At 40.4% G+C, this 25,718-nt stretch overlaps 1 protein-coding gene across 1 annotated transcript in view; it reads left to right on the forward strand.

Annotated features, from left to right (window-relative positions):
* The window catches only part of LOC128638700 (sodium-dependent neutral amino acid transporter B(0)AT2-like), a 94,675-nt gene that overhangs the window by 23,205 nt on the left and 45,752 nt on the right, over positions 1 to 25,718 (forward strand). Inside the window, 1 exon segment of the mRNA XM_053690822.1 lies at positions 5,980 to 6,155. Coding sequence (XP_053546797.1) covers positions 5,980 to 6,155 — 176 coding nt within the window.

A 25,718-nucleotide genomic window follows, 5' to 3' on the forward strand; every position in this document is an offset into this window, starting at 1 on the left:
AGTGCTGGTATGTACTATTTACTCAGAAACAGAAAAGAGATGAAGATTTCTGTTTGTATGAGGAAAATGATTTTAGCAACCGTCACTAAAATCCATGGCTGTTCCACACAGGACTGTTGAGAGCAATTAACTTCAGTTGGGGGAACAGTGTGCAGTCTCTTGCTGCTTGAGGTATGACACATTCTAACAAGACGATGTAATGCTGGAAGCTGTCATTTTCCCTATGGGATCCGGTAAGCCATGTTTATTACGATTGTAAATAAGGGCTTCACATGGGCTTATTAAGACTGTAGACTTTTTCTGGGCTAAATCGATTCATTATTAACACATATTTAGCCTTGAGGAATCATTTTATTTGGGTATTTGATATAATAATATCGGCAGGCACTGTTTTAGACACCTTATTCTTTAGGGGCTTTCCCAAAGCATAGGCAGAGCCTCATTTTCGCGCCGGTGTTGCGCACTTGTTTTTGAGAGGCATGGCATGCAGTCGCATGTGAGAGGAGCTCTGATACTTAGAAAAGACTTTCTGAAGGCGTCATTTGGTATCGTATTCCCCTTTGGGCTTGGTTGGGTCTCAGCAAAGCAGATACCAGGGACTGTAAAGGGGTTAAAAGTTCAAAACGGCTCCGGTTCCGTTATTTTAAGGGTTAAAGCTTCCAAATTTGGTGTGCAATACTTTTAAGGCTTTAAGACACTGTGGTGAAAATTTGGTGAATTTTGAACAATTCCTTCATGTTTTTTTCGCAATTGCAGTAATAAAGTGTGTTCAGTTTAAAATTTAAAGTGACAGTAACGGTTTTATTTTAAAACGTTTTTTGTATTTTGTTATCAAGTTTATGCCTGTTTAACATGTCTGAACTACCAGATAGACTGTGTTCTGAATGTGGGGAAGCCAGAATTCCTATTCATTTAAATAAATGTGATTTATGTGACAATGACAATGATGCCCAAGATGATTCCTCAAGTGAGGGGAGTAAGCATGGTACTGCATCATTCCCTCCTTCGTCTACACGAGTCTTGCCCACTCAGGAGGCCCCTAGTACATCTAGCGCGCCAATACTCCTTACTATGCAACAATTAACGGCTGTAATGGACAATTCTGTCAAAAACATTTTAGCCAAAATGAACATTTATCAGCGTAAGCACGACTGCTCTGTTTTAGATACTGAAGAGCATGACGACGCTAATAATAATGTTTCTGAAGGGCCCCTAACCCAGTCTGATGGGGCCAGGGAGGTTTTGTCTGAGGGAGAAATTACTGATTCAGGGAACATTTCTCAACAAGCTGAACCTGATGTGATTACATTTAAATTTAAGTTGGAACATCTCCGCATTCTGCTTAAGGAGGTATTATCCACTCTGGATGATTGTGACAAGTTGGTCATCCCAGAGAAACTATGTAAAATGGACAAGTTCCTAGAGGTGCCGGGGCTCCCAGAAGCTTTTCCTATACCCAAGCGGGTGGCGGACATTGTTAATAAAGAATGGGAAAGGCCCGGTATTCCTTTCGTCCCTCCCCCCATATTTAAAAAATTGTTTCCTATGGTCGACCCCAGAAAGGACTTATGGCAGACAGTCCCCAAGGTCGAGGGAGCGGTTTCCACTTTAAACAAACGCACCACTATACCCATAGAGGATAGTTGTGCTTTCAAAGATCCTATGGATAAAAAATTAGAAGGTTTGCTTAAAAAGATGTTTGTTCAGCAGGGTTACCTTCTACAACCAATTTCATGCGTTGTCCCTGTCGCTACAGCCGCATGTTTCTGGTTCGATGAGCTGATAAAGGCGGTCGATAGTGATTCTCCTCCTTATGAGGAGATTATGGACAGAATCAATGCTCTCAAATTGGCTAATTCTTTTACCCTAGACGCCACTTTGCAATTGGCTAGATTAGCGGCTAAGAATTCTGGGTTTGCTATTGTGGCGCGCAGAGCGCTTTGGTTGAAATCTTGGTCGGCTGATGCGTCTTCCAAGAACAAGCTACTTAACATTCCTTTCAAGGGGAAAACGCTGTTTGGCCCTGACTTGAAAGAGATTATCTCTGATATCACTGGGGGTAAGGGCCACGCCCTTCCTCAGGATCGGCCTTTCAAGGCAAAAAATAAACCTAATTTTCGTCCCTTTCGTAGAAACGGACCAGCCCAAAGTGCTACGTCCTCTAAGCAAGAGGGTAATACTTCTCAAGCCAAGCCAGCTTGGAGACCAATGCAAGGCTGGAACAAGGGAAAACAGGCCAAGAAACCTGCCACTGCTACCAAGACAGCATGAAATGTTGGCCCCCGATCCGGGACCGGATCTGGTGGGGGGCAGACTCTCTCTCTTCGCTCAGGCTTGGGCAAGAGATGTTCTGGATCCTTGGGCACTAGAAATAGTCTCCCAAGGTTATCTTCTGGAATTCAAGGGGCTTCCCCCAAGGGGGAGGTTCCACAGGTCTCAGTTGTCTTCAGACCACATAAAAAGACAGGCATTCTTACATTGTGTAGAAGACCTGTTAAAAATGGGAGTGATTCATCCTGTTCCATTAAGAGAACAAGGGATGGGGTTCTACTCCAACCTGTTCATAGTTCCCAAAAAAGAGGGAACGTTCAGACCAATCTTAGATCTCAAGATCTTAAACAAGTTTCTCAAGGTTCCATCGTTCAAGATGGAAACCATTCGAACTATTCTTCCTTCCATCCAGGAAGGTCAATTCATGACCACGGTGGATTTAAAGGATGCGTATCTACATATTCCTATCCACAAGGAACATCATCGGTTCCTAAGGTTCGCATTCCTGGACAAGCATTACCAGTTCGTGGCGCTTCCTTTCGGATTAGCCACTGCTCCAAGGATTTTCACAAAGGTACTAGGGTCCCTTCTAGCTGTGCTAAGACCAAGGGGCATTGCTGTAGTACCTTACTTGGACGACATTCTGATTCAAGCGTCGTCCCTTCCTCAAGCAAAGGCTCACACGGACATAGTCCTGGCCTTTCTCAGATCTCACGGATGGAAAGTGAACGTGGAAAAGAGTTCTCTATCTCCGTCAACAAGGGTTCCCTTCTTGGGAACAATAATAGACTCCTTAGAAATGAGGATATTTCTGACAGAGGCCAGAAAAACAAAGCTTCTAGACTCTTGTCGGATACTTCATTCCGTTCCTCTTCCTTCCATAGCTCAGTGCATGGAAGTGATCGGGTTGATGGTAGCGGCAATGGACATAGTTCCTTTTGCGCGCATTCATCTAAGACCATTACAACTGTGCATGCTCAGTCAGTGGAATGGGGATTATACAGACTTGTCTCCGAAGATACAAGTAAATCAGAGGACCAGAGACTCACTCCGTTGGTGGCTGTCCCTGGACAACCTGTCACAAGGGATGACATTCCGCAGACCAGAGTGGGTCATTGTCACGACCGACGCCAGTCTGATGGGCTGGGGCGCGGTCTGGGGATCCCTGAAAGCTCAGGGTCTTTGGTCTCGGGAAGAATCTCTTCTACCGATAAATATTCTGGAACTGAGAGCGATATTCAATGCTCTCAAGGCTTGGCCTCAGCTAGCGAGGGCCAAGTTCATACGGTTTCAATCAGACAACATGACAACTGTTGCGTACATCAACCATCAGGGGGGAACAAGGAGTTCCCTAGCGATGGAAGAAGTGACCAAAATCATTCTTTGGGCGGAGTCTCACTCCTGCCACCTGTCCGCTATCCACATCCCAGGAGTGGAAAATTGGGAAGCGGATTTTCTGAGTCGTCAGACATTGCATCCGGGGGAGTGGGAACTCCATCCGGAAATCTTTGCCCAAGTCACTCAACTGTGGGGCATTCCAGACATGGATCTGATGGCCTCTCGTCAGAACTTCAAAGTTCCTTGCTACGGGTCCAGATCCAGGGATCCCAAGGCGGCTCTAGTGGATGCACTAGTAGCACCTTGGACCTTCAAACTAGCTTATGTGTTCCCGCCGTTTCCTCTCATCCCCAGGCTGGTAGCCAGGATCAATCAGGAGAGGGCGTCGGTGATCTTGATAGCTCCTGCGTGGCCACGCAGGACTTGGTATGCAGATCTGGTGAATATGTCATCGGCTCCACCTTGGAAGCTACCTTTGAGACGAGACCTTCTTGTTCAGGGTCCGTTCGAACATCCGAACCTGGTTTCACTCCAGCTGACTGCTTGGAGATTGAACGCTTGATCTTATCGAAGCGAGGGTTCTCAGATTCTGTTATCGATACTCTGGTTCAGGCCAGAAAGCCTGTAACTAGAAAGATTTACCACAAAATTTGGAAAAAATATATCTGTTGGTGTGAATCTAAAGGATTCCCTTGGGATAGGGTTAAGATTCCTAAGATTCTATCCTTCCTTCAAGAAGGATTGGAAAAAGGATTATCTGCAAGTTCCCTGAAGGGACAGATTTCTGCCTTGTCTGTGTTACTTCACAAAAAGCTGGCAGCTGTGCCAGATGTTCAAGCCTTTGTTCAGGCTCTGGTTAGAATTAAGCCTGTTTACAAACCTTTGACTCCTCCTTGGAGTCTCAATTTAGTTCTTTCAGTTCTTCAGGGGGTTCCGTTTGAACCCTTACATTCCGTTGATATTAAGTTATTATCTTGGAAAGTTTTGTTTTTAGTTGCAATTTCTTCTGCTAGAAGAGTTTCAGAATTATCTGCTCTGCAGTGTTCTCCTCCTTATCTGGTGTTCCATGCAGATAAGGTGGTTTTACGTACTAAACCTGGTTTTCTTCCAAAAGTTGTTTCTAACAAAAACATTAACCAGGAGATTATCGTACCTTCTCTGTGTCCGAAACCAGTTTCAAAGAAGGAACGTTTGTTGCACAATTTGGATGTTGTTCGCGCTCTAAAATTCTATTTAGATGCTACAAAGGATTTTAGACAAACATCTTCCTTGTTTGTTGTTTATTCCGGTAAAAGGAGAGGTCAAAAAGCAACTTCTACCTCTCTCTCTTTTTGGATTAAAAGCATCATCAGATTGGCTTACGAGACTGCCGGACGGCAGCCTCCCGAAAGAATCACAGCTCATTCCACTAGGGCTGTGGCTTCCACATGGGCCTTCAAGAACGAGGCTTCTGTTGATCAGATATGTAGGGCAGCGACTTGGTCTTCACTGCACACTTTTACCAAATTTTACAAGTTTGATACTTTTGCTTCTTCTGAGGCTATTTTTGGGAGAAAGGTTTTGCAAGCCGTGGTGCCTTCCATTTAGGTGACCTGATTTGCTCCCTCCCTTCATCCGTGTCCTAAAGCTTTGGTATTGGTTCCCACAAGTAAGGATGACGCCGTGGACCGGGCACACCTATGTTGGAGAAAACAGAATTTATTTTTACCTGATAAATTACTTTCTCCAACGGTGTGTCCGGTCCACGGCCCGCCCTGGTTTTTTTAATCAGGTCTGATAATTTATTTTCTTTAACTACAGTCACCACGGTACCATATGGTTTCTCCTATGCTAATATTCCTCCTTAACGTCGGTCGAATGACTGGGGTAGGCGGAGCCTAGGAGGGATCATGTGACCAGCTTTGCTGGGCTCTTTGCCATTTCCTGTTGGGGAAGAGAATATCCCACAAGTAAGGATGACGCCGTGGACCGGACACACCGTTGGAGAAAGTAATTTATCAGGTAAACATAAATTCTGTTTTTTTATGTCCCACATGTGTTGAGCGCTATATGTATAAGATTGTTACAAACACTGTTACAAACATTGCTACCATATAGTGCTCAAGATATGTGCACGCTCCTGACCCTAAGTCAGTATGTGTTCATTGAAAGGAGCTTTGAAGAAAAAGGAGTTTGAAAAAAGGGACAGAGATACATTCAATGATAATAATATAAATAAAAATAAACTAAAAATAATATATATATACACTTTATTCTTAGTGATGGTAAATCCTACCATTTGCTAACTGCTTGGATTTATCATAAATTTGATGATAATTTGTGCAATAAAAATTGAATTGAAATTAAATTAAACATAGTATTTTTGTCCAGTTCCAGAGTGTGAAAAGAGCTCACCTACCACATACTTTTGGTACCGAAATGCCCTTGATATCACCGATTCCATTGATACTAATGCTGGACTGGATGGACCAATGACCGGTTATCTCTTCTTTGCCTGGGTCTTAGTTTGTGCAGGAATGATCAAAGGAATCAAGTCTTCTGGAAAAGTAAGTCTCTATACTACAGTTTCCAAGTTTTTGCCTCTGGTTGTAAAGATTTGGGAATCGAGCAGAGAATGTGTAAGGCTTTTCCATTTATTTCAATTGAAGTAACTACCAGCACTACACCTTATAATGTCCCAAACAGCAGTTTTGTCCCACAGCAATTTACCTTATGCTCTGTTGCCCCAACATTTTATTTAAAGCAGTGACAGCCAAAAAGAAACCATATTGGGTGTACACCTCTGCTATCTGTAAATTAACTCTTCGTACACACAAGCCACCACAGCTCAAAATATAGGCCGAATGAATTAAAAATGGTTTCATAGAGGTTATTTTAGATACATTTACTGACAATGAATAGGTAGGTATAGGATCCTTTGTCATGGTAAAATGATAAGAGCAACTTAATTCATTCGGAACTATTAACAGTGCGCAGTGCGCTTTGCATCTTGTTATAACTGTCCACTTTGAAGACTTTTGTGTGGTAGCCATTACATCAACACGCTGTGCTTAGTACTTAAAGGGACAGGAAACCCCTACATTTTCTTTCATGATTTGGATGGAACATACAATTTTAAACAACTTTTCAATTTACTTCTATTATCAAATTTGCTTCATTCTCTTGTTATCCTTTGCTGGAGGAAGAGCATTGCACTACTGGCAGCTAGCCGAACACCTCTAGTTAGCCAATCACAAGAGACAAATGTGTGCAGGCACCAATCAGCACCTAGCTCCCACTAGTATAGAATATGTGGGATACCAAGAGAATGAAGCACATTTGAAAATAGAAGTGTATTTAAAAGTGTCTTAAAACTACATGCTCTATCTTTCCTTTTACTTTCCTATCCCTTTAAAGGAACATCAAATTCATATTTTAGTGAGTCAGACAGAGCATACAACTTTTTTTTTTTTTTTTTATATTTATTTTATTCCAAGAAGTGAAATAGTAGTACAATTAGCACCTTCATCCCATCACACAGGGTGGGGAGGTAGCCATGAGCCAAAAAGAAGTACAAACAGTAAAATTGATTAACGTTTTTTCTTTTTAACCAACAAAAACTTAAAAAATTGTCAGTGTAACAAACTGAGGCTGTATTAAGGTCTAATGTTAGATCACATTCTTGGGGTTTTCAGTATAAAGAAAATAAGAAACATTCAATTCATGAAATGAAGTACAGCAAAAACAGCTGAGTATTCTGATTCAAAAACAGAACAATACAATAGAAACAACAAGAAGTTCCACCGGGGCTTATCTGCCCGTAGATGACACGGTGTAAGAAAAAGAAAGAAAAAAAAGAAAAAAAAAGTAATTATTTAGAGGGGCTAAGCCATTTTCCATTATATGACATATATTTGACTGACTAACTTCCCCTGTTAATCGGGAGCTAGACGTTCTGCCCTTTTAGCCTTTTAACTTTCTTCATAGCTTCATATAAAAGAAGAGTAGGAAAAGAAAAGAAAAAAAAAAGAGGAAAAAAAAGAAAAAAAATGTCTCTTCCCTTCCCTCTCCCTCCCCTCCTCCATTATCAGGGTCCCAACAGGTGCTATGTTGTCTACCAAACTCCTAGCAGAACTAATTCAGTGTCTTTGAAAGGGTAAATTATATATTCAATCTCACTGGGGGAGAGAGCTTTAATAAAATGAGACCATTTAGAGAAGAAACTTCTGATTTCTCTGTCATTTTGCAAATTAGTATCAAGTTGTTCGATGATACATTGCTTCTTTAGGCAGTTTTTTACTTCTGTTATGCTTGGAATTGTTTTTGTTTTCCATTTTTTTTAAATCAAATATCTAACCGCTAGGATGACCATACTTGTAGTTTTATTGTTTTCGTATGTTGAGTCTGGGTTATCAGCAAGGAACACTATCCTCCTGGAAGAAAAAGAGAAGGAAGGAACTTTAACAATGTTATTGAGCCAGTATTGTATTCTCAGCCAGAAATTTTGGATTTTTGGGCAGTCCCATATCATATGTAGAAGGCTAGCGGCCGCAAACGAGCATTTTGGGCATTTATTGAACCCAATTTTTAAATATTTAGATCCCTTTTCTGGGGTAAAGTAAGTCATATGTATAAGCCTTACATGTGATTCCCTCCAGGTTGCAGAGAGGGTGACACGGGAGACTTCATGGATCGAGGAGGTAAGTAGGGCTGGGTCTAAAGAGTCCTGTAGGAGCATTAAGGCCCATTTAGAATGAAGTTTGTCCATAGTATCAGGGCCTTTGAATGAGATCAAAGTTTGGTAAATGAATTGAGATTGAGGTGACTCCATTCTTAACTAATGTTAACCAGTTCTCCACGTCACCTAGTGACCAATCCCAGCCGTAATCAGCCACCTGTTTGAGAGCAAAATGCCTCACCTGAAGGTACGCAAAGAAGTCTTGGTTAGGAATATGGAATTCCTCCTTGAGAGAACTGAAGGTCTTTATGCATCTTCTTTCAAAGTCAAGGAGTTGTTCAACCTTTGCCAGACCCAGGGTTGCCCAGTTAGAAAATAAAGCTGACTGCATTCCTGGGGAAAACTGAGAGTTATTCATTATTGGGGCATATCTGGAGATCTCAGATCTAATCCGAAGAGAGGAACAAATCTTCCTCCACATATATATTGGGTTGCAAATAGATCTTATCTTTTTTAGTTCAGTGGGTGTTTTACCACTGCAATGGATTAGAGCTGTCAGTGCGAATGGGTATACTATACTACTCTCTACTTCACCATTTGTTACGTAGTTACTATTGGTAATCCAATCTGCTACAGTTCGTGCCAAGAATACTTGATTATATGTTCGGAGATCAGGGAGTGATAGTCCCCCTAGATTTCTAGGTAACGCTAGTCTAGCTAACGAGATTCTTGATTTTTTATTCTGCCAAATGAATGATCGCAACACCATGTTGAATGATGAAATGTCTTTTGGTTTAAGAAGCAAAGGGGTATTCTGGAGGACATAAAGAACTCTGGGGAGAAGAGTCATTTTAAATAGAGCTATGCGCCCCGACAGCGAGAAAGGAAGATTCTGCCAATTTTTTAAAGTTTCTTTTACATTATTAAGAACAGGGGGTATATTCAAAGTGTACCAGTTGTCGGGGTTAGATGATATCCAGATACCTAGGTATTTTAATGAATCCTGCACAATATTAAAAGGAATAGGTGATAGTGAATCCTTAGTCTGTTTGACCCAGAGTAACTCTGATTTTGCGGCGTTGACACTATAACCTGAGAATGAGCCAAACTGATAAATTATTGTAAGAAGTTTTGGTATATTTCTGGAAGTGTTAGATATGTATATTAAAACGTCATCTGCGTATAATGCTATTTGTAATGTTTTTTTGTTGATTTTAATCCCTTCTAACTGTTGCCGGATTTGTATCGCGAGGGGTTCAATAGCTAAGTCAAACAGGAGCGGGGAAAGAGGACACCCCTGCCTCGTGCCCCTCTCTAAATTAATAGTCTGTGTAAGGAGTCCATTTACTATTATTCTCGTGGAGGCGTTTTTATACAAGTTATTAAAAAAACTCAGGAAGTGACCAGTAATTCCAAAATGCTCTAATGTATATATGATATGGTCATGATGTACCGAGTCAAACGCCTTTTCTGCGTCAATAGAAATAATTGCCATGTCTGGGGTGTCCAGAGCATACAACTTTAAACAACTTTCCAGTTTACATATATTATCAAATTTACTTCATTTTCTTGGTATCCATTTTTGAAGGAGCAGCAATTCACTACTGGTGAACTCTTCTTGTGAGCTATCAGAAAAGGCATATAGGTGCAGCAACCAATCACCAGCTAGTTATTTGCAGTAAATTACTGCTCCTGAGCCTACCTAGGTATGCTTTTAAACAAAGGATACAAAGAGACTGAAGCAAATTTAAAATTGCATCCTCTGAATCATGAAAGTTTAATTTTGATGTGTTTGTCCCTTTAAAGGGACATTGTACACTAGATTTTCCTTTGCATAAATATTTTGTAGATGATCCATTTATATAGCCCATCGAGTAGTGTACAGTTTTGCTTATTTTTTTATAACATTGTGCTGATTTTCAGAATCCTAACCAAGCCCCACAATGCCAGATGTATACACTTGTTTACAGGCTCCTGTTTGTTATCTGTCTATTCATATGCAGGGAGGGGGGTCTGCTCTTTTTGTTTACCTAGCCCCCTTCAGTGGGTGTCCCAGAGTACCTCATCAACAGTTGCTAAACTGGGAGCTTTTAAGTAAGTTTTTAAATGGTTTTATACTGGATTTTTAGATCAGTATCTGTGCATATTCTTCTTTATAGTAGTGTGTATTAGATGCAGTTATATGAAAATTGGTGTTTACTGTCCCTTTAAAGGGTCAGGTATTTCAACAAGATAAGAGCTTATTATGCATGGTTTCTGAGTTCCTTCCAAAATAGAGCCATTTACTGCTATAAACCTACTGATTTTTCTTCCACTGACTAACTTTATATTATGCCCTGTGGTCCTGGAAGGAGCTAGGAATGACATATAATAGTTTACGAGTGCGCAATCAGCTCCCTTGTGATACAGAGAATATTAAAACTAATTTTTTAATAAATCAGATTTAAAATTGTATATACCTCGCTTCTAAGAACCTACACATACATTAACATCAAATAAGACACAGTGGAAAACCTTTATAGGTAAGCTCCATAAAAAGAAGAAAGAGCTTATAGCATAACCCCCGGTATTCCTGGCCAATAACTGGCTACATCGGCATCAGTTGGGGGCATGCAAACAGGTTAACCAAAAAAGGAAAAAAGAAAATAAACTGCTACGCGTTTAGGCCAGTATACGGGCCTTTGTCAAGCATATTTTGTGAAGGAATTTCGAAAAAGAAGGAGGCTCTGGGCATTTGAATCCTCAGTTTCCTACTGAGTTTTCTACCATTGTGCCTGATTCTCTAATGCTGTCTGGTCTGATGATACTGATGTCATTAAAGTAGGACCTAGCTTTACCTCCTATGTTACCAATGATAACTTTAATACCAAGGGATGTGTCAACTGTTCAACCACCTTTGTGGTTTATTTGATAGGATGTACATGTCACAAACTACAGTATATTGGCATGACTAGCCGTGACGTTCGTACTAGGATACGTGAACATTTGGGATATATTAAGAATAAGATTGAATGTTCAGAATTGGCCAGACACTTCATTTTTGTACATGGGGGTGATGTGCGCACCTTTGAATGGAATGCAATAGAATCCATAAGTAGACCCCCGAGGGGAGGGGATAAATGGTCAATTCTTGCTAGACAAGAAGTCTATTGGATCAATAAGATGTGCACTTTAACTCCTTATGGGTTTAATTCGGAAAATGACATTATCAACTTTTGGGAATAGGTGTTTTTGCACTAGTTCCCAACTGTGGATAGTGTGATTGCTGACCTTTTGTAAATTGATTCTTTTACCAGGGACCAAGTCTAAGTTATGGATGGTAGACTAAATTTATTGATTCATGAGCTATATGAATATAGATACTCAATAAGTGTGATATATTTTGCTAATAGTTAAGACCAATAGTAAGAGGAAACATATAATGCAGCAAAGCTGAGCTGCCCCTTTGTTTGACACTATTTATGTAATTTATTGCTATATATATTTGAGTAATCAATAACTCTATGCTCTGATGTTTGCCTACCCTAAGAATAATAGTCCATTGATCAGGATTGTTTAATGTATATATATATATATTTTTGAAGCTAATCCTAATTCACTTTGCATTTATATGATGGAATAATGTTTGCATTGCTTAAATGGTTAATTTGTTTTCTTGCAAGGGAGGGAAGGGGAAGGGTGTGTTATGTTTTAACCAATAGGGAACATTTTACCTTTGTAAATAAGGGTGACACCTGTACGAATTTATGTCTATGATTACGGCTGCTTTTGGCCGAAACATGTAAGACGTATTTGTCTCTCCCCCTATCCTTGATGTTACCTCTATTTGCTTTTAACCTTTTTGGATTTAAATAAAGTTTGGACTTTTATATACCTTCAAATGGGAGCTTTCTGGACTTATTTTTTCTATATGGTCTGATGATACTGTCTTGCAAGTCTTGGCAGTACCACAAGATTCCTCATATTAGAAAGGCATATTTTAGCTTTAGAGGAGTTTATCTTGCTATCCAGGGTTCTTTATGTGAATGAGAGACACATAGGACAAGATTTACAAGCGCGTTATGAGTTTTCCATGTGTGATGTGGTCTTTCCGCAATCAATTACCATTGTGCAGGTATAATCGCGATTGTGTGCGCGCATTCGCCTTTTACGCAACAATCCTTTCTGCGCTCAAAGAGCTGTAGTTAACAGCTTTGCACAGCAAATAAGTTTCACAAATCACTTCAAAAATGCATTACAAAGTACAGTTACACTCATATTAACACTAAAACAAATATTGCACACAAAGGGATCAAAGATAGGAGATCTCGGGTGTTAGAAAAGAAAAGCCGACGCAGAGATATTACATTGACATACATACACAAACATAGAGAAACATGGATTTACATGTATAGACATATGTTTAACAATGGAGATAATGAAAAAAGATTTTACATTACAATCTTATGAACATTAAATAATATCTCAGATGTATTTTCAAAGAGATTTTTGCATATAGATCTCTAGATATGTAGATGTGTGTGTATATATATATATATATCGCAAGAAATAGATATTCCAGTCCAGAGAGAGAGAGAGAGATGGAGATGTTTTCTCAATATGATTTATTCGCATTTTCACAAAGAATACGTCATGGGCTTTGCGCAACAGATTAGTTTTTTTTTTTCTATTTGTCTTCTCCATTGACTTCTATTGGGAATACGTGAATGGGCATGTGATTTCACAGTTTGCATTATGCAACTTAACGCATGTGCAAAATAAGTTATTCCTCAACTTGTAATAGCTGCACAACCCCAAATGCGAAAAAGCCATAATGTGTGCAGAGTTTTCGCAAACTGATTTGCCTCGCGACTTGTAATCTTGCCCATAGATAATAATGACACTGGAGGTTCCCACTTTACCTATAATTGCTCATTCTACTAATTTGATTGTGATCTCAGAGGAGGCTGCAATGAGGTCTTGTTCAAGTAGCTCTGTAAAGAAACATTCACAAAAAAACTTTCATGATTTAAATAGGGCATGTCATTTTAAACAACTTCCCAATTTACTTTTATCACCAATTTTGCTTTGTTCTCTTGGCATTTTCAGTTGAAAGCTAAACCTAGGAGGTTCATATGCTAATTTCCTAGACCTTGAAGACTGCCTCTAATCTGAATGTATTTTGACCACTAGAGGGAATTAGTTCATGTGTTTCCTATAGATAACATTACGCTCATGCACGTTAAGTGACCTAGGAGTGAGCACTGATAGGCTAAAATTCAAGTCTGTCAAAAGAACTGAAATAACGGGGCAGTCAGCAAAAGCTTAGCTACAAGGTAATTACAGGGGTAAAATGTGTATTATTATAACTGTGTTGGTTATGCAAAACAGGGAAATGGGTAATAAAGGGATTTTCTTTCTTTTTAAACAACAGCAATTCTGGTGTTAACTGTCCCTTTAATAGCATGTTTTCTCTCATTAAATTTGTTAAGGGTATAGCTTAGGGTTGTGAACTAGTTACTAACCAGTACACTGTGTTACTAACCAGTACACCATTGTGATGATTCATGCTGCTTTAGTGTTTCCATCTACTGATTTATGTGCGGTCCCGATGATCATGAGAGAAAATTACTTAAAGGGGCAATATATTCTAAATTGATATATTCACAGTATACATAAGAAATGAATTACTGCATTACAAACAATCGGCTAGATTACGAGTTTTTGACGGTAATGGTGGGCTAACAAGCATTTTTTTTCTCACCGCTCACTTCAGACAACTCTGGTATTACAGGTTTTTTGAAACCCGGCGTTAGCTGCAAAAAAGTGAGCGGAGAGCAAAATTTAGCTCCACATCTCGCATCAATACCAGCACTGCTTACGGTAGCGGTGAGCTGGCTAAACGTGCTTGTGCACGATTTCCCCATAGGAATCAATGGGGGAGAATTGGCTTGAAAAAACCTAACACCTGAAAAAAAGCAGCGTTCAGCTTCTAACGCAGCCCCATTGATTCCTATGGGAAAATACTTTTTATGTCTACACCTAACACCCTAACATGAACCCCGAGTCTAAACCCCCCTAATCTTACACTTATTAACCCCTAATCTGCCGCACCCGACATCGCCGACACCTGCATTATATTATTGAACCCTAATCTGCCGCTCCGGACACCGCCTCCACCTACATTATACTTATTAACCCCTAATCTGCCACCCCAATGTCGCCGCCACCTAACTACACTTATTAACCCCTAATCTGCCGCCGCCGCCGCCAACTTCGCTGCCACTATAATAAAGTTATTAACCCCTAAATCTAAGCCTAACCCTAACACCCCCCTAACTTAATTTAATTTAAATACATCTAAATAAAATTAATATTATTAACTAAATTATTCCTATTTAAAACTAAATACTTACCTATAAAATAAACCCTAAGATAGCTACAATATAACTAATAATTACATTGTAGCTATCTCAGGGTTTATTTTTATTTTACAGGCAACTTTGTATTTATTTTAACTAGGTACAATAGTTATTAACTATCTAATAACTTCCTAGTTAAAATAAGTACAAATTTACCTGTAAAATAAACCCTATCCTAAGTTACAATTACACCTAACACTACACTACAATTAAATTAATTACCTAAATTAACTACAATTAATTAGAATTAAATTAAATAAACTAAAGTACGAAAAAAACAAAACACTAAATTACAGAAAATAATAAAATAATTACAAGAATTTTAAACTAATTAACCTAATCTAATCCCCTTAATAAAATAAAAAAGCCCCCCAAAATAATAAAAATCCCTACCCTATACTAAATTACAAATAGCCCTTAAAAGGGCCTTTTGCGGGGCATTGCCCCAAAGTAATCAGCTCTTTTACCTGTAAAAAAAAATACAATAGCCCCCAACATTAAAACCCACCACCCACACACCCAACCCTACTCTAAAACCCACCCAATCCCCTCTTAATAAAACCTAACACTAACCCCTTGAAGATCACCCTACCTTGAGATGTCATCACCCAACCGGGCAGAAGTGGTCCTCCAGACGGCCAGAAGTCTTCATCCGATCCGGGCAGAAGAGGACCTCCAGACGGGCAGAAGTCTTCATCCAGGCGGTATCTTCTATCTTCATCCTTCCGGAGCGGAGCGGGTCCATCTTCAAGCCATCCGACGCAGAGCATCCTCTTCCATCCGACGACTAACACTAAATGACGGTACCTTTAAGTGACATCATCCAAGATGGCGTCCCTTCAATTCCGATTGGCTGATAGAATTCTATCAGCCAATCGGAATTAAGGTAGAAAAAATCCTATTGGCTGATCCAATCAGCCAATAGGATTGAGCTTGCATTCTATTGGCTGTTCCAATCAGCCAATAGAATGCAAGCTCAATCCTATTGGCTGATTGGATCAGCCAATAGGATTGAACTTCAATCCTATTGGCTGATTGCATCATGTGGGTCGAATTCTTAATAGAGTTAATGTCATTTTGTTTGGCGAAAAATTACTTTAAATTTGAATCGGCATTCTATTTGCAGATCTCAGGTACTGCCATGGGCTCAAATATGGTTCCCACATACGCAAACCTATACATGGCATGGTACGAGAATACCATCATGTCTTTATCTGAATGTAAGGAGGTTATCTTTTACACTTGTTACATCGACTATGTGTTTTTGGTTTGGCTGGGTAATGTGGATGGCTTGGAAACATGGGTCTCAAACCTTAATGGTCTTACATCTCATATAAAATTCAAACTAGAATTCTCAGATGATAGCATTCACTTCTTAGACTTGAATATAATGAAAATCAATGAAAACAATAATTGTAGGTTTGGTACATCTCTTTATACAAAGCCTACAGATAGGAATTCCCTGTTAAAGGCACAGAGTTGCCATCCTATACATCCGAAACGGGGGATAGTCACCTCTCAGCTCAATGAGGCAATGCTGGGAATTAAAGTAGATAAATCTTTACCATTCCAGCACTCAGACCCCCCGAGGATTGCATATAGACGAGTACGTAACCTTTGTGACATACTGGTTAAATCTGATCCCGTGAAGTGCTACCAGAAGACAACATGGCTGAAAGCGGGCAAGAAAGGTTGCTTTCAGTGTGGCAATTGCGTTACGTGCAACAGCAACAGTATGCTCAGAGGATCTTCATTTCAACACCCCCATTTTAACAAGAGATTTAAAATCAATCATCGATTGTCCTGTACAAGTGATCATGTGATACATATTCTCATATGTCCATGTTCCTTGTTCTATGTGGGCAAGACGGTGACATCATTCAGAGATCACATGGCTAATCATAGATCGGCAATCAGGAAGGCTATGGAAAAAGGCGAATCTGAACAGCCAATGGCACGTAATTTCTGCCAGAAGAAACATGGAGTATTCAGCATCAGGACCATGCTTATTGATCACATTCCACCCATGCTCAGGGGAGGTGATAGAGCCAAGGCTCTACTAAGAAGAGAAACAAAGTGGAGCTACATGCTTGATACCATGACACCAAGAGGCCTGAATACACAGATGTATTTCAGCCCTTTTTATTACTAGCCTCTCAAATAACTAAGCAATAATAAAATAAGTTGCTACCCATCTATATCCAGATATGAAACTAGGGGATACCTACTTATATGTCAGAAAGGATATATGTCCTTAAACACAGTAGGAACTCTTCCCCTAGTACAAATCCAAGCACAAGATCAATTGCTATCAACCATAGCGAAGAAACATCTACCATCATGACCTTCTGTATCAAAAAAACATCCATACTCCTTTTGACACTTAAAGCGATATAGTGTCCATTGTGATTGTGAATTGTAGCATATAGGATCTGTAAATAGTACATTTTTATGACCAGTGTTAGTGTTGTTTTTAAATCACGGTGTTACCTTACTGTCTACTAACTGAAACAGCTTAGCCATTAACTATGCCCCATGAATTGTAAAGATGATGTTAATATATCAGATATTATTCAGCATCAACTTAACATCTTGTACTAAGTTTGTGTACAATCTTAACAATATACAATTAACATGCACCTAGATTACGAGTTTTGCACTAAACAGGGTGCGAAACGAATGCCAAAAAAGTTGCGTTATTTCACTCTCCATAGCGCTGCCATTACGAGTTACTGAAAAGCCTCCTTGTGCGTGCGATATGGTGGCGTTAAGCTCCATACCGCACAAAAGCCAAGGGCTGCTTTGACGTGCTCGTGCCCAGTTTCCCCCATTGAAAAAAACCTAACACTCTCTCCCCATTGATGTCTAACACCTGAAGTGCGGAATGAAAATTCTCCATAACGCAACCCCATTGATGTCTATTGTGAAAAAAACACCCTAACATAAACCCCAAGTCGAAACACCCTTAATCCACCGCCCCTGACATCGCCGGGACCTAAATAAAGTTAACCCCTAATCTGCCGCTCCTGAAATCGCGGACACTAATACGTTTTTAACCCCTATTCTGATGCTCCCCAACATCGCCACCACTATAATAAAGTTATTAACCCCTAAACCTCCGGCCTCCCACATCGCTGCCACTAAAGAAACCTATTAACCCCTAAGCTGCTGGCCCCCACATCGCAAAACACTAAATTAAACTATTAACCCCTAAACCTAACACCCCCCTAACTATAAATTAAAATTACAATATAACTATATTTAAATAAATAAAAAACTTACCTGTGAAATAAAAATTAAACTATTAAAAACTATTCTAATAAAATAAAAAAATACCACCAAAAAAAATCTATCAAAAATAAAAACAATTACACCTAATCTAATAGCCCTATAAAAAAGCCACCCCAAAATAAAAACACCCCCAGCCTACAATAAACTACCAATAGTACCTGTACAAAAAATATAACCTATTATTGTAGGTTAGGGGGTGTTTCTCCAACATTGGTGTGTCCGGTCCACGGCGTCATCCTTACTTGTGGGAATATCTCTTCCCCAACAGGAAATGGCAAAGAGTCCCAGCAAAGCTGTCCATATAGTCCCTCCTAGGCTCCGCCCACCCCAGTCATTCTCTTTGCCGTTGCACAGGCAACATCTCCACGGAGATGGTTAAGAGTATGTGGTGTTTAGTTGTAGTTTTTTAATTCTACTATCAACAGTTTGTTATTTTAAAATAGTGCTGGTATGTACTATTTACTCTGAAACAGAAAAGGATGAAGAGTTCTGTTTGTGAGAGGAAGATGATTTTAGCAGACAGTAACTAAAATCGTTTGCTGTTTCCACATAGGACTGTTGAGATGAAGTAACTTCAGTTGGGGGAAACATTTAGCAGACTTTTCTGCTTAAGGTATGACTAGCCATATTTCTAACAAGACTGTGCAATGCTGGAAGGCTGTCATTTCCCCTCATGGGGACCGGTAAGCCATTTTCTTAGTCTCAAACAGAATAAAGGGCTTAATATGGGCTATAAAACTGGTAGAAACTTTTATGGGCAAAATCGATTGCTTTATTTGGGCATTTTATACATGTTTATGCTTGTAATTCACACTTATAAGCTTGGGGAACGTTTTTTAACGTCAGGCACTGTGTTAGACACCTTTCCAGTCAGGAAGGGCCTTCCCAGTTGTAGGCTGAGCCTCATTTTCGCGCCATTACTGCGCAGTTACTTTTGAGAGCAAGACATGCAGATGCCTGTGTGAGGATCTGAAAGTAGTTGGAAAAGTTCCTAGAAGGCTTCATCTGGTATTGTATTCCCCCCTGGGTTTGGTAAAGTCGCAGCAAAGGCTGTAGCTGGGACTGTAGAGGGGTTAAAACTGTAACCGGCTCCGGTTTCTTTATTTTAAGGGTTAAAGCTCTGAAAATTGATGTGCAATACTTTGAAGGCTTTAAGACACTGTGGTGAAAATTTGGTAAATTTTGAACAATTCCTTCATACTTTTTCACATATTCAGTAATAAAGTGTGCACTGTTTAAAATTTAAAGAGACAGTAACGGTTTTGTTTTAAAACGGTTTTTGTACTTTCTTGACAAGTTTAAGCCTGTTTAACATGTCTGCACCTTCAGATAAGCTATGTTCTATATGTTTGAAGATCAATGTGTGTCCCCCTTCAAAATTGTGTGATAATTGTGCCATAGCGTCCAAACAAAGTAAGGACAGTATTGCCACAGATAGTAAAGTTGCCCAAGATGATTCATCAGATGAAGGGAGTAGACATAGTTCTACATCATCTCCTTCTGTGTCTACACCAGTTTTGCCCACGCAGGAGGCCCCTAGTACTTCTAGCGCGCCAATGCTTATTACTATGCAACAATTAACGGCAGTAATGGATAACTCCATAGCAAATATTTTATCCAAAATGCCTGCATATCAGAGAAAGCGTGATTGCTCTGTTTTAAACACTGTAGAGCAGGAGGGCGCTGATGATAATTGCTCTGTCATACCCTCACACCAATCTGAAGGGGTCATGAGGGAGGTTTTGTCGGATGGGGAAATTTCAGATTCAGGTAAAATTTCTCAACAGGCAGAACCTGATGTTGTGACATTTAAATTTAAATTAGAACATCTCCGCGCACTGCTTAAGGAGGTGTTATCTACTCTGGATGATTGTGACAACCTGGTCATTCCAGAAAAATTATGCAAGATGGACAAGTTCCTAGAGGTTCCGGTACACCCTGACGCTTTTCCTATACCCAAGCGGGTGGCGGATATAGTGAATAAGGAGTGGGAGAAGCCCGGCATACCTTTTGTCCCCCCTCCTATATTTAAGAAATTATTTCCTATGGTCGACCCCAGAAAGGACTTATGGCAGACAGTCCCTAAGGTCGAGGGGGCAGTTTCTACTTTAAACAAGCGCACTACTATTCCTATCGAGGATAATTGTGCTTTCAAAGATCCTATGGATAAAAAATTGGAGGGTTTGCTTAAAAAGATTTTTGTACAGCAAGGTTACCTCCTGCAACCCATTTCGTGCATTGTTCCTGTCACTACAGCAGCGTGGTTCTGGTTCGAGGAACTAGAAAAGTCGCTCAGTAGAGAGACTCCGTATGAGGAGGTTATGGACAGAGTTCACGCACTCAAGTTGGCTAATTCTTTTATTTTAGATGCCGCTTTGCAACTAGCTAGATTAGCGGCGAAAAATTCAGGGTTTGCAATTGTGGTGCGCAGAGCGCTTTGGCTAAAGTCTTGGTCAGCGGATGTATCTTCCAAGACAAAATTGCTTAATATCCCCTTCAAGGGTAAGACTCTCTTTGGGCTAGAATTGAAAGAGATTATTTCAGACATCACTGGGGGAAAGGGCCATGCCCTTCCACAAGATAGGCCTTTCAAAGCCAAGAATAAGTCTAATTTTCGTTCCTTTCGCAATTTCAGGAACGGACCGGACTCTAACTCTGCATCCTCTAAACAAGAGGGTAATACCTCTCAAACCAAACCAGCCTGGAAACCGACGCTAGGCTGGAACAAGGGTAAGCAGGCCAAGAAGCCTGCTGCTGCTAACAAAACAGCATGAAGGAGTAGCCCCCGATCCGGGACCGGATCTAGTAGGGGGCAGACTCTCTCTCTTTGCTCAGGCTTGGGCAAGAGATGTTCAGGATCCCTGGACACTAGAAATAGTTTCTCAGGGTTATCTTCTGGAATTCAAGGAACTACCCCCAAGGGGAAGGTTCCACATGTCTCACTTATCCTCAAACCAAATAAAGAGACAGGCATTCTTACATTGTGTAGAAGACCTGTTAAAGATGGGAGTGATACACCCAGTTCCAACGGCGGAACAAGGAATGGGATTTTACTCAAATCTGTTTGTAGTTCCCAAAAAAGAGGGAACTTTCAGACCAATTCTGGATTTAAAGATCCTAAACAAATTTCTCAGAGTACCATCGTTCAAAATGGAAACCATTCGAATGATTCTACCCACAATCCAGGAAGGTCAATTTATGACTACCGTGGATCTAAAGGATGCGTATCTACATATTCCTATCCACAAAGAACATCATCAGTTCCTAAGGTTCGCCTTTCTGGACAAACATTACCAGTTTGTGGCCCTCCCATTCGGGTTAGCCACTGCTCCAAGGATTTTCACAAAGGTACTCGGATCCCTTCTAGCGGTTCTAAGACCAAGGGGCATTGCAGTAGTACCGTACTTGGACGACATTCTAATACAAGCGTCGTCTCTTTCAAAGGCAAAGGCTCACACAGACATCGTTCTGGCCTTTCTCAGATCTCACGGATGGAAGGTGAACATAGAAAAAAGTTCCCTGTCTCCGTCGACAAGAGTTCCCTTCTTGGGAACAATAATAGATTCTTTAGAAATGAGGATTTTCCTGACAGAAGTCAGAAAGTCAAAACTTCTAAACGCTTATCAAGTTCTTCATTCTATTCCTCGTCCTTCCGTAGCTCAGTGCATGGAAGTAGTAGGATTGATGGTTGCAGCAATGGACATAGTTCCTTTTGCACGAATTCATCTAAGACCATTACAACTGTGCATGCTGAAACAGTGGAATGGGGACTATACAGACTTGTCTCCAGTGATTCAAGTAGATCAGAAGACCAGAGACTCACTCCGTTGGTGGCTAACCCTGGACCACCTGTCCCAGGGAATGAGCTTCCGCAGACCAGAGTGGGTCATCGTCACGACCGACGCCAGTCTAGTGGGCTGGGGCGTGGTCTGGGAATCCCTGAAAGCTCAGGGACTATGGTCTCGGGAAGAGTCTCTTCTCCCGATAAACATTCTGGAACTGAGAGCGATATTCAATGCTCTCAGGGCTTGGCCTCAACTAGCAAAGGCCAGATTCATAAGATTCCAATCAGACAACATGACGACTGTTGCTTATATCAATCATCAGGGGGGAACAAGGAGTTCCCTGGCGATGAAAGAAGTGACCAAAATAATAAAATGGGCAGAGGATCACTCCTGCCACCTATCTGCGATCCACATCCCAGGTGTGGAAAACTGGGAGGCGGATTATCTGAGTCGTCAGACATTCCATCCGGGGGAGTGGGAACTCCACCCGGAGATCTTTGCCCAGTTGACTCAATTATGGGGCATTCCAGATATGGATCTGATGGCGTCTCGTCAGAACTTCAAGGTTCCTTGCTATGGGTCCAGATCCAGGGATCCCAAGGCGACTCTAGTGGATGCACTAGTAGCGCCTTGGACCTTCAACCTAGCCTATGTGTTTCCACCGTTTCCTCTCATTCCCAGGCTGGTAGCCAGGATCAAGCAGGAGAGGGCCTCTGTGATCTTGATAGCTCCTTCGTGGCCACGCAGGACTTGGTATGCAGACCTGGTGAATATGTCATCGGTTCCACCATGGAAGCTACCTTTGAGACAGGATCTTCTTGTACAGGGTCCATTTGAACATCCAAATCTGGTCTCCCTCCAGCTGACGGCTTGGAAATTGAACGCTTGATTCTATCAAAGCGTGGGTTTTCAGATTCTGTGATAGATACTCTAGTTCAAGCCAGAAAACCGGTAACTAGAAAAATTTACCATAAAATATGGAAAAGATATATCTGCTGGTGTGAATCCAAGGGATTCTTATGGAATAAGATCAAAATCCCTAAGATCCTTTCCTTTCTACAAGAGGGTTTGGATAAAGGATTATCAGCGAGTTCTCTAAAGGGACAGATTTCTGCTTTATCTGTCTTATTACACAAACGACTGGCAGCTGTGCCAGATGTTCAAGCATTTGTTCAGGCTCTGGTTAGGATCAAGCCTGTTTACAGACCTTTGACTCCTCCCTGGAGTTTAAATCTAGTTCTTTCAGTTCTTCAAGGGGTTCCGTTTGAACCTCTACATTCCATAGATATTAAGTTGTTATCTTGGAAAGTTTTGTTTTTGGTTGCTATTTCTTCTGCTAGAAGAGTTTCTGAGTTATCTGCTCTGCAGTGTTCTCCACCCTATCTGGTGTTCCATGCAGATAAGGTTGTTTTGCGTACTAAGCCTGGTTTTCTTCCAAAGGTTGTTTCTAACAAAAATATTAACCAGGAGATAGTTGTTCCTTCTTTGTGTCCGAATCCAGTTTCAAAGAAGGAACGTTTGTTACACAATTTAGACGTAGTCCGTGCTCTAAAATTCTATTTAGAAGCTACAAAAGAGTTCAGACAAACTTCTTCTCTGTTTGTCGTCTATTCTGGTAAAAGGAGAGGTCAAAAAGCGACTTCTACCTCTCTTTCCTTTTGGCTTAAAAGCATCATCCGATTGGCTTACGAGACTGCCGGACGGCAGCCTCCAGAAAGAATCACAGCTCACTCCACTAGGGCTGTGGCTTCCACATGGGCCTTCAAGAACGAGGCTTCTGTTGATCAGATATGTAAGGCAGCGACTTGGTCTTCACCCAATTTTACAAATTTGATACTTTTGCTTCTTCAGAGGCTATTTTTGGGAGAAAGGTTTTGCAAGCCGTGGTGCCTTCTGTTTAGGTAACCTGATTTGCTCCCTCCCTTCATCCGTGTCCTAAAGCTTTGGTATTGGTTCCCACAAGTAAGGATGACGCCGTGGACCAGACACACCAATGTTGGAGAAAACAGAATTTATGCTTACCTGATAAATTACTTTCTCCAACGGTGTGTCCGGTCCACGGCCCGCCCTGGTTTTTAATCAGGTTTGATGAATTATTTTCTCTAACTACAGTCACCACGGCACCCTATAGTTTCTCCTGTTTTTTTCCTCCTGTCCGTCGGTCGAATGACTGGAGTGGGCGGAGCCTAGGAGGGACTATATGGACAGCTTTGCTGGGACTCTTTGCCATTTCCTGTTGGGGAAGAGATATTCCCACAAGTAAGAATGACGCCGTGGACCGGACACACCGTTGGAGAAAGTAATTTATCAGGTAAGCATAAATTCTGTTTTTTATTTTGGGGGGCTTTTTTTATTTTTATAGGGCTATTAGATTAGGTGTAATTGTTTTCATTTTTGATAATTTTGTTTATTATTTTTTGTAAGCTTAATGGTTTTTATTTTTTGTAATTTAGTGTTTTATTTTTTGTAATTTAGTGTTTTATTTTTTGTAATTTTAGATTTTTTAATTTTTTTCGTAGTGTTAGGTTTTTTTAAATTTGTAATTTAGGTTTTTAATTGGTAGTATTTTTTTATTGTATTAGAATAGGTATATTAGGTTAATTTAAAGGGACAGTCAAGTCCAAAAAAAACTTTCATTTTTCAAATAGGGCATGTAATTTTAAACAACTTTCCAATTTACTTTTATCAACAATTTTGCTTTGTTCTCTTGGTATTCTAGTTGAAAGCAAACCTAGAAAGGCTCATATGATAATTTCTAAGCCCTTGAAGGCAGCCTCTATTTTATTTACTTTTCACAGCAGGGGAGAGCAAGCTCATGTAGGCCATATAGATAGCATTGTGATCACGCCCGTGGCTAGTGGCAGACACTGCACTAATTGGCTAAAATGCAAGTCAATAGATAATAACTAAAAGTCATGTGATTAGGGGCAGTCAGAAGATGCTTAGATACAAGTTAGTCACAGAAATAAAAAGTGTATTAATATAACAGTGTTGGTTTTGCAAAACTGGGGAATGGGTAATAAAGGGATTATCTATCTTTTTTAAAACAACAAAAATTCTGGTGTTGACTGTCCTTTTAATGTTAGATTTATTTTTATTTCACAGGTACGTTTTTATTTATTTAACGATAGTTATATTGTAATTTTAATTTAAAGTTGGGGGGTTTGTTTAGGGGTTAATAGTTTAATTTAGTGTTTTGCGATGTGGGGGGGGGGGGGCGGCGGTCTAGGGGTTAATAGGTTTAGTTTAGTAGTTACTATGTGGGGGACTGGAGGTTTAGGGGTTAATACTTTATTATGGCGTTGCCGGTGTGGGTGGCCGGCGGTTTAGAGGTTAATAGGTTTATTTAGTGGCGGCTATGTGGGAGTCTGGAGGTTTATGGCATTAATAACTTTATTATAGCATCGGCGATGTCGGGGAGCGGCGGTTTAGGGGTTAATATATTTAAATACTGTTGTCGATGTGGGAGGGCGGCAGATTAGGGGTTAATGGGTTTATTTAATAGTCGCAGTGTGGGTGTGCGGCAGATTAGGGGTTAATAGGTTTAATATAGTGTTTGCAATGCGGGAGGGTGGCGGTTTAAGGGTTAATATGTAGTTTCTGGGTGTTAGTGTACTTTGTAACAGTTTAGATATGAGTTTTGTGAAACATTTTTGTTTCGCAAAATCCATAACTACTGGTCTCAGATGGCGGTATGAATCATGTCGGTATAGACTGTAAAGCAAGCATTTTAGCCGGCCCGCACAACCTGTAATACTGGCGCTATGGAAATCCCACACAAAAACGTAATTTTTTTGAGTGCAAAATGGATGTTGCGTTACAGGCTAAAATGCTTGCGGTATAGCTATTCCGACACAACTCGTATTATGCGTTCCTGGCCATTACGCTGGAATTGCCATTTTTTTCAGCGTTAAAAGCCGTACCAAATCACTTGCAATCTAGCCGATGATCGGTAGTTGCTTTGTTTTGACAGCC

This window comes from Bombina bombina, chromosome 8, assembly GCF_027579735.1.
Source record: "Bombina bombina isolate aBomBom1 chromosome 8, aBomBom1.pri, whole genome shotgun sequence".
Taxonomy (NCBI): domain Eukaryota; kingdom Metazoa; phylum Chordata; class Amphibia; order Anura; family Bombinatoridae; genus Bombina; species Bombina bombina.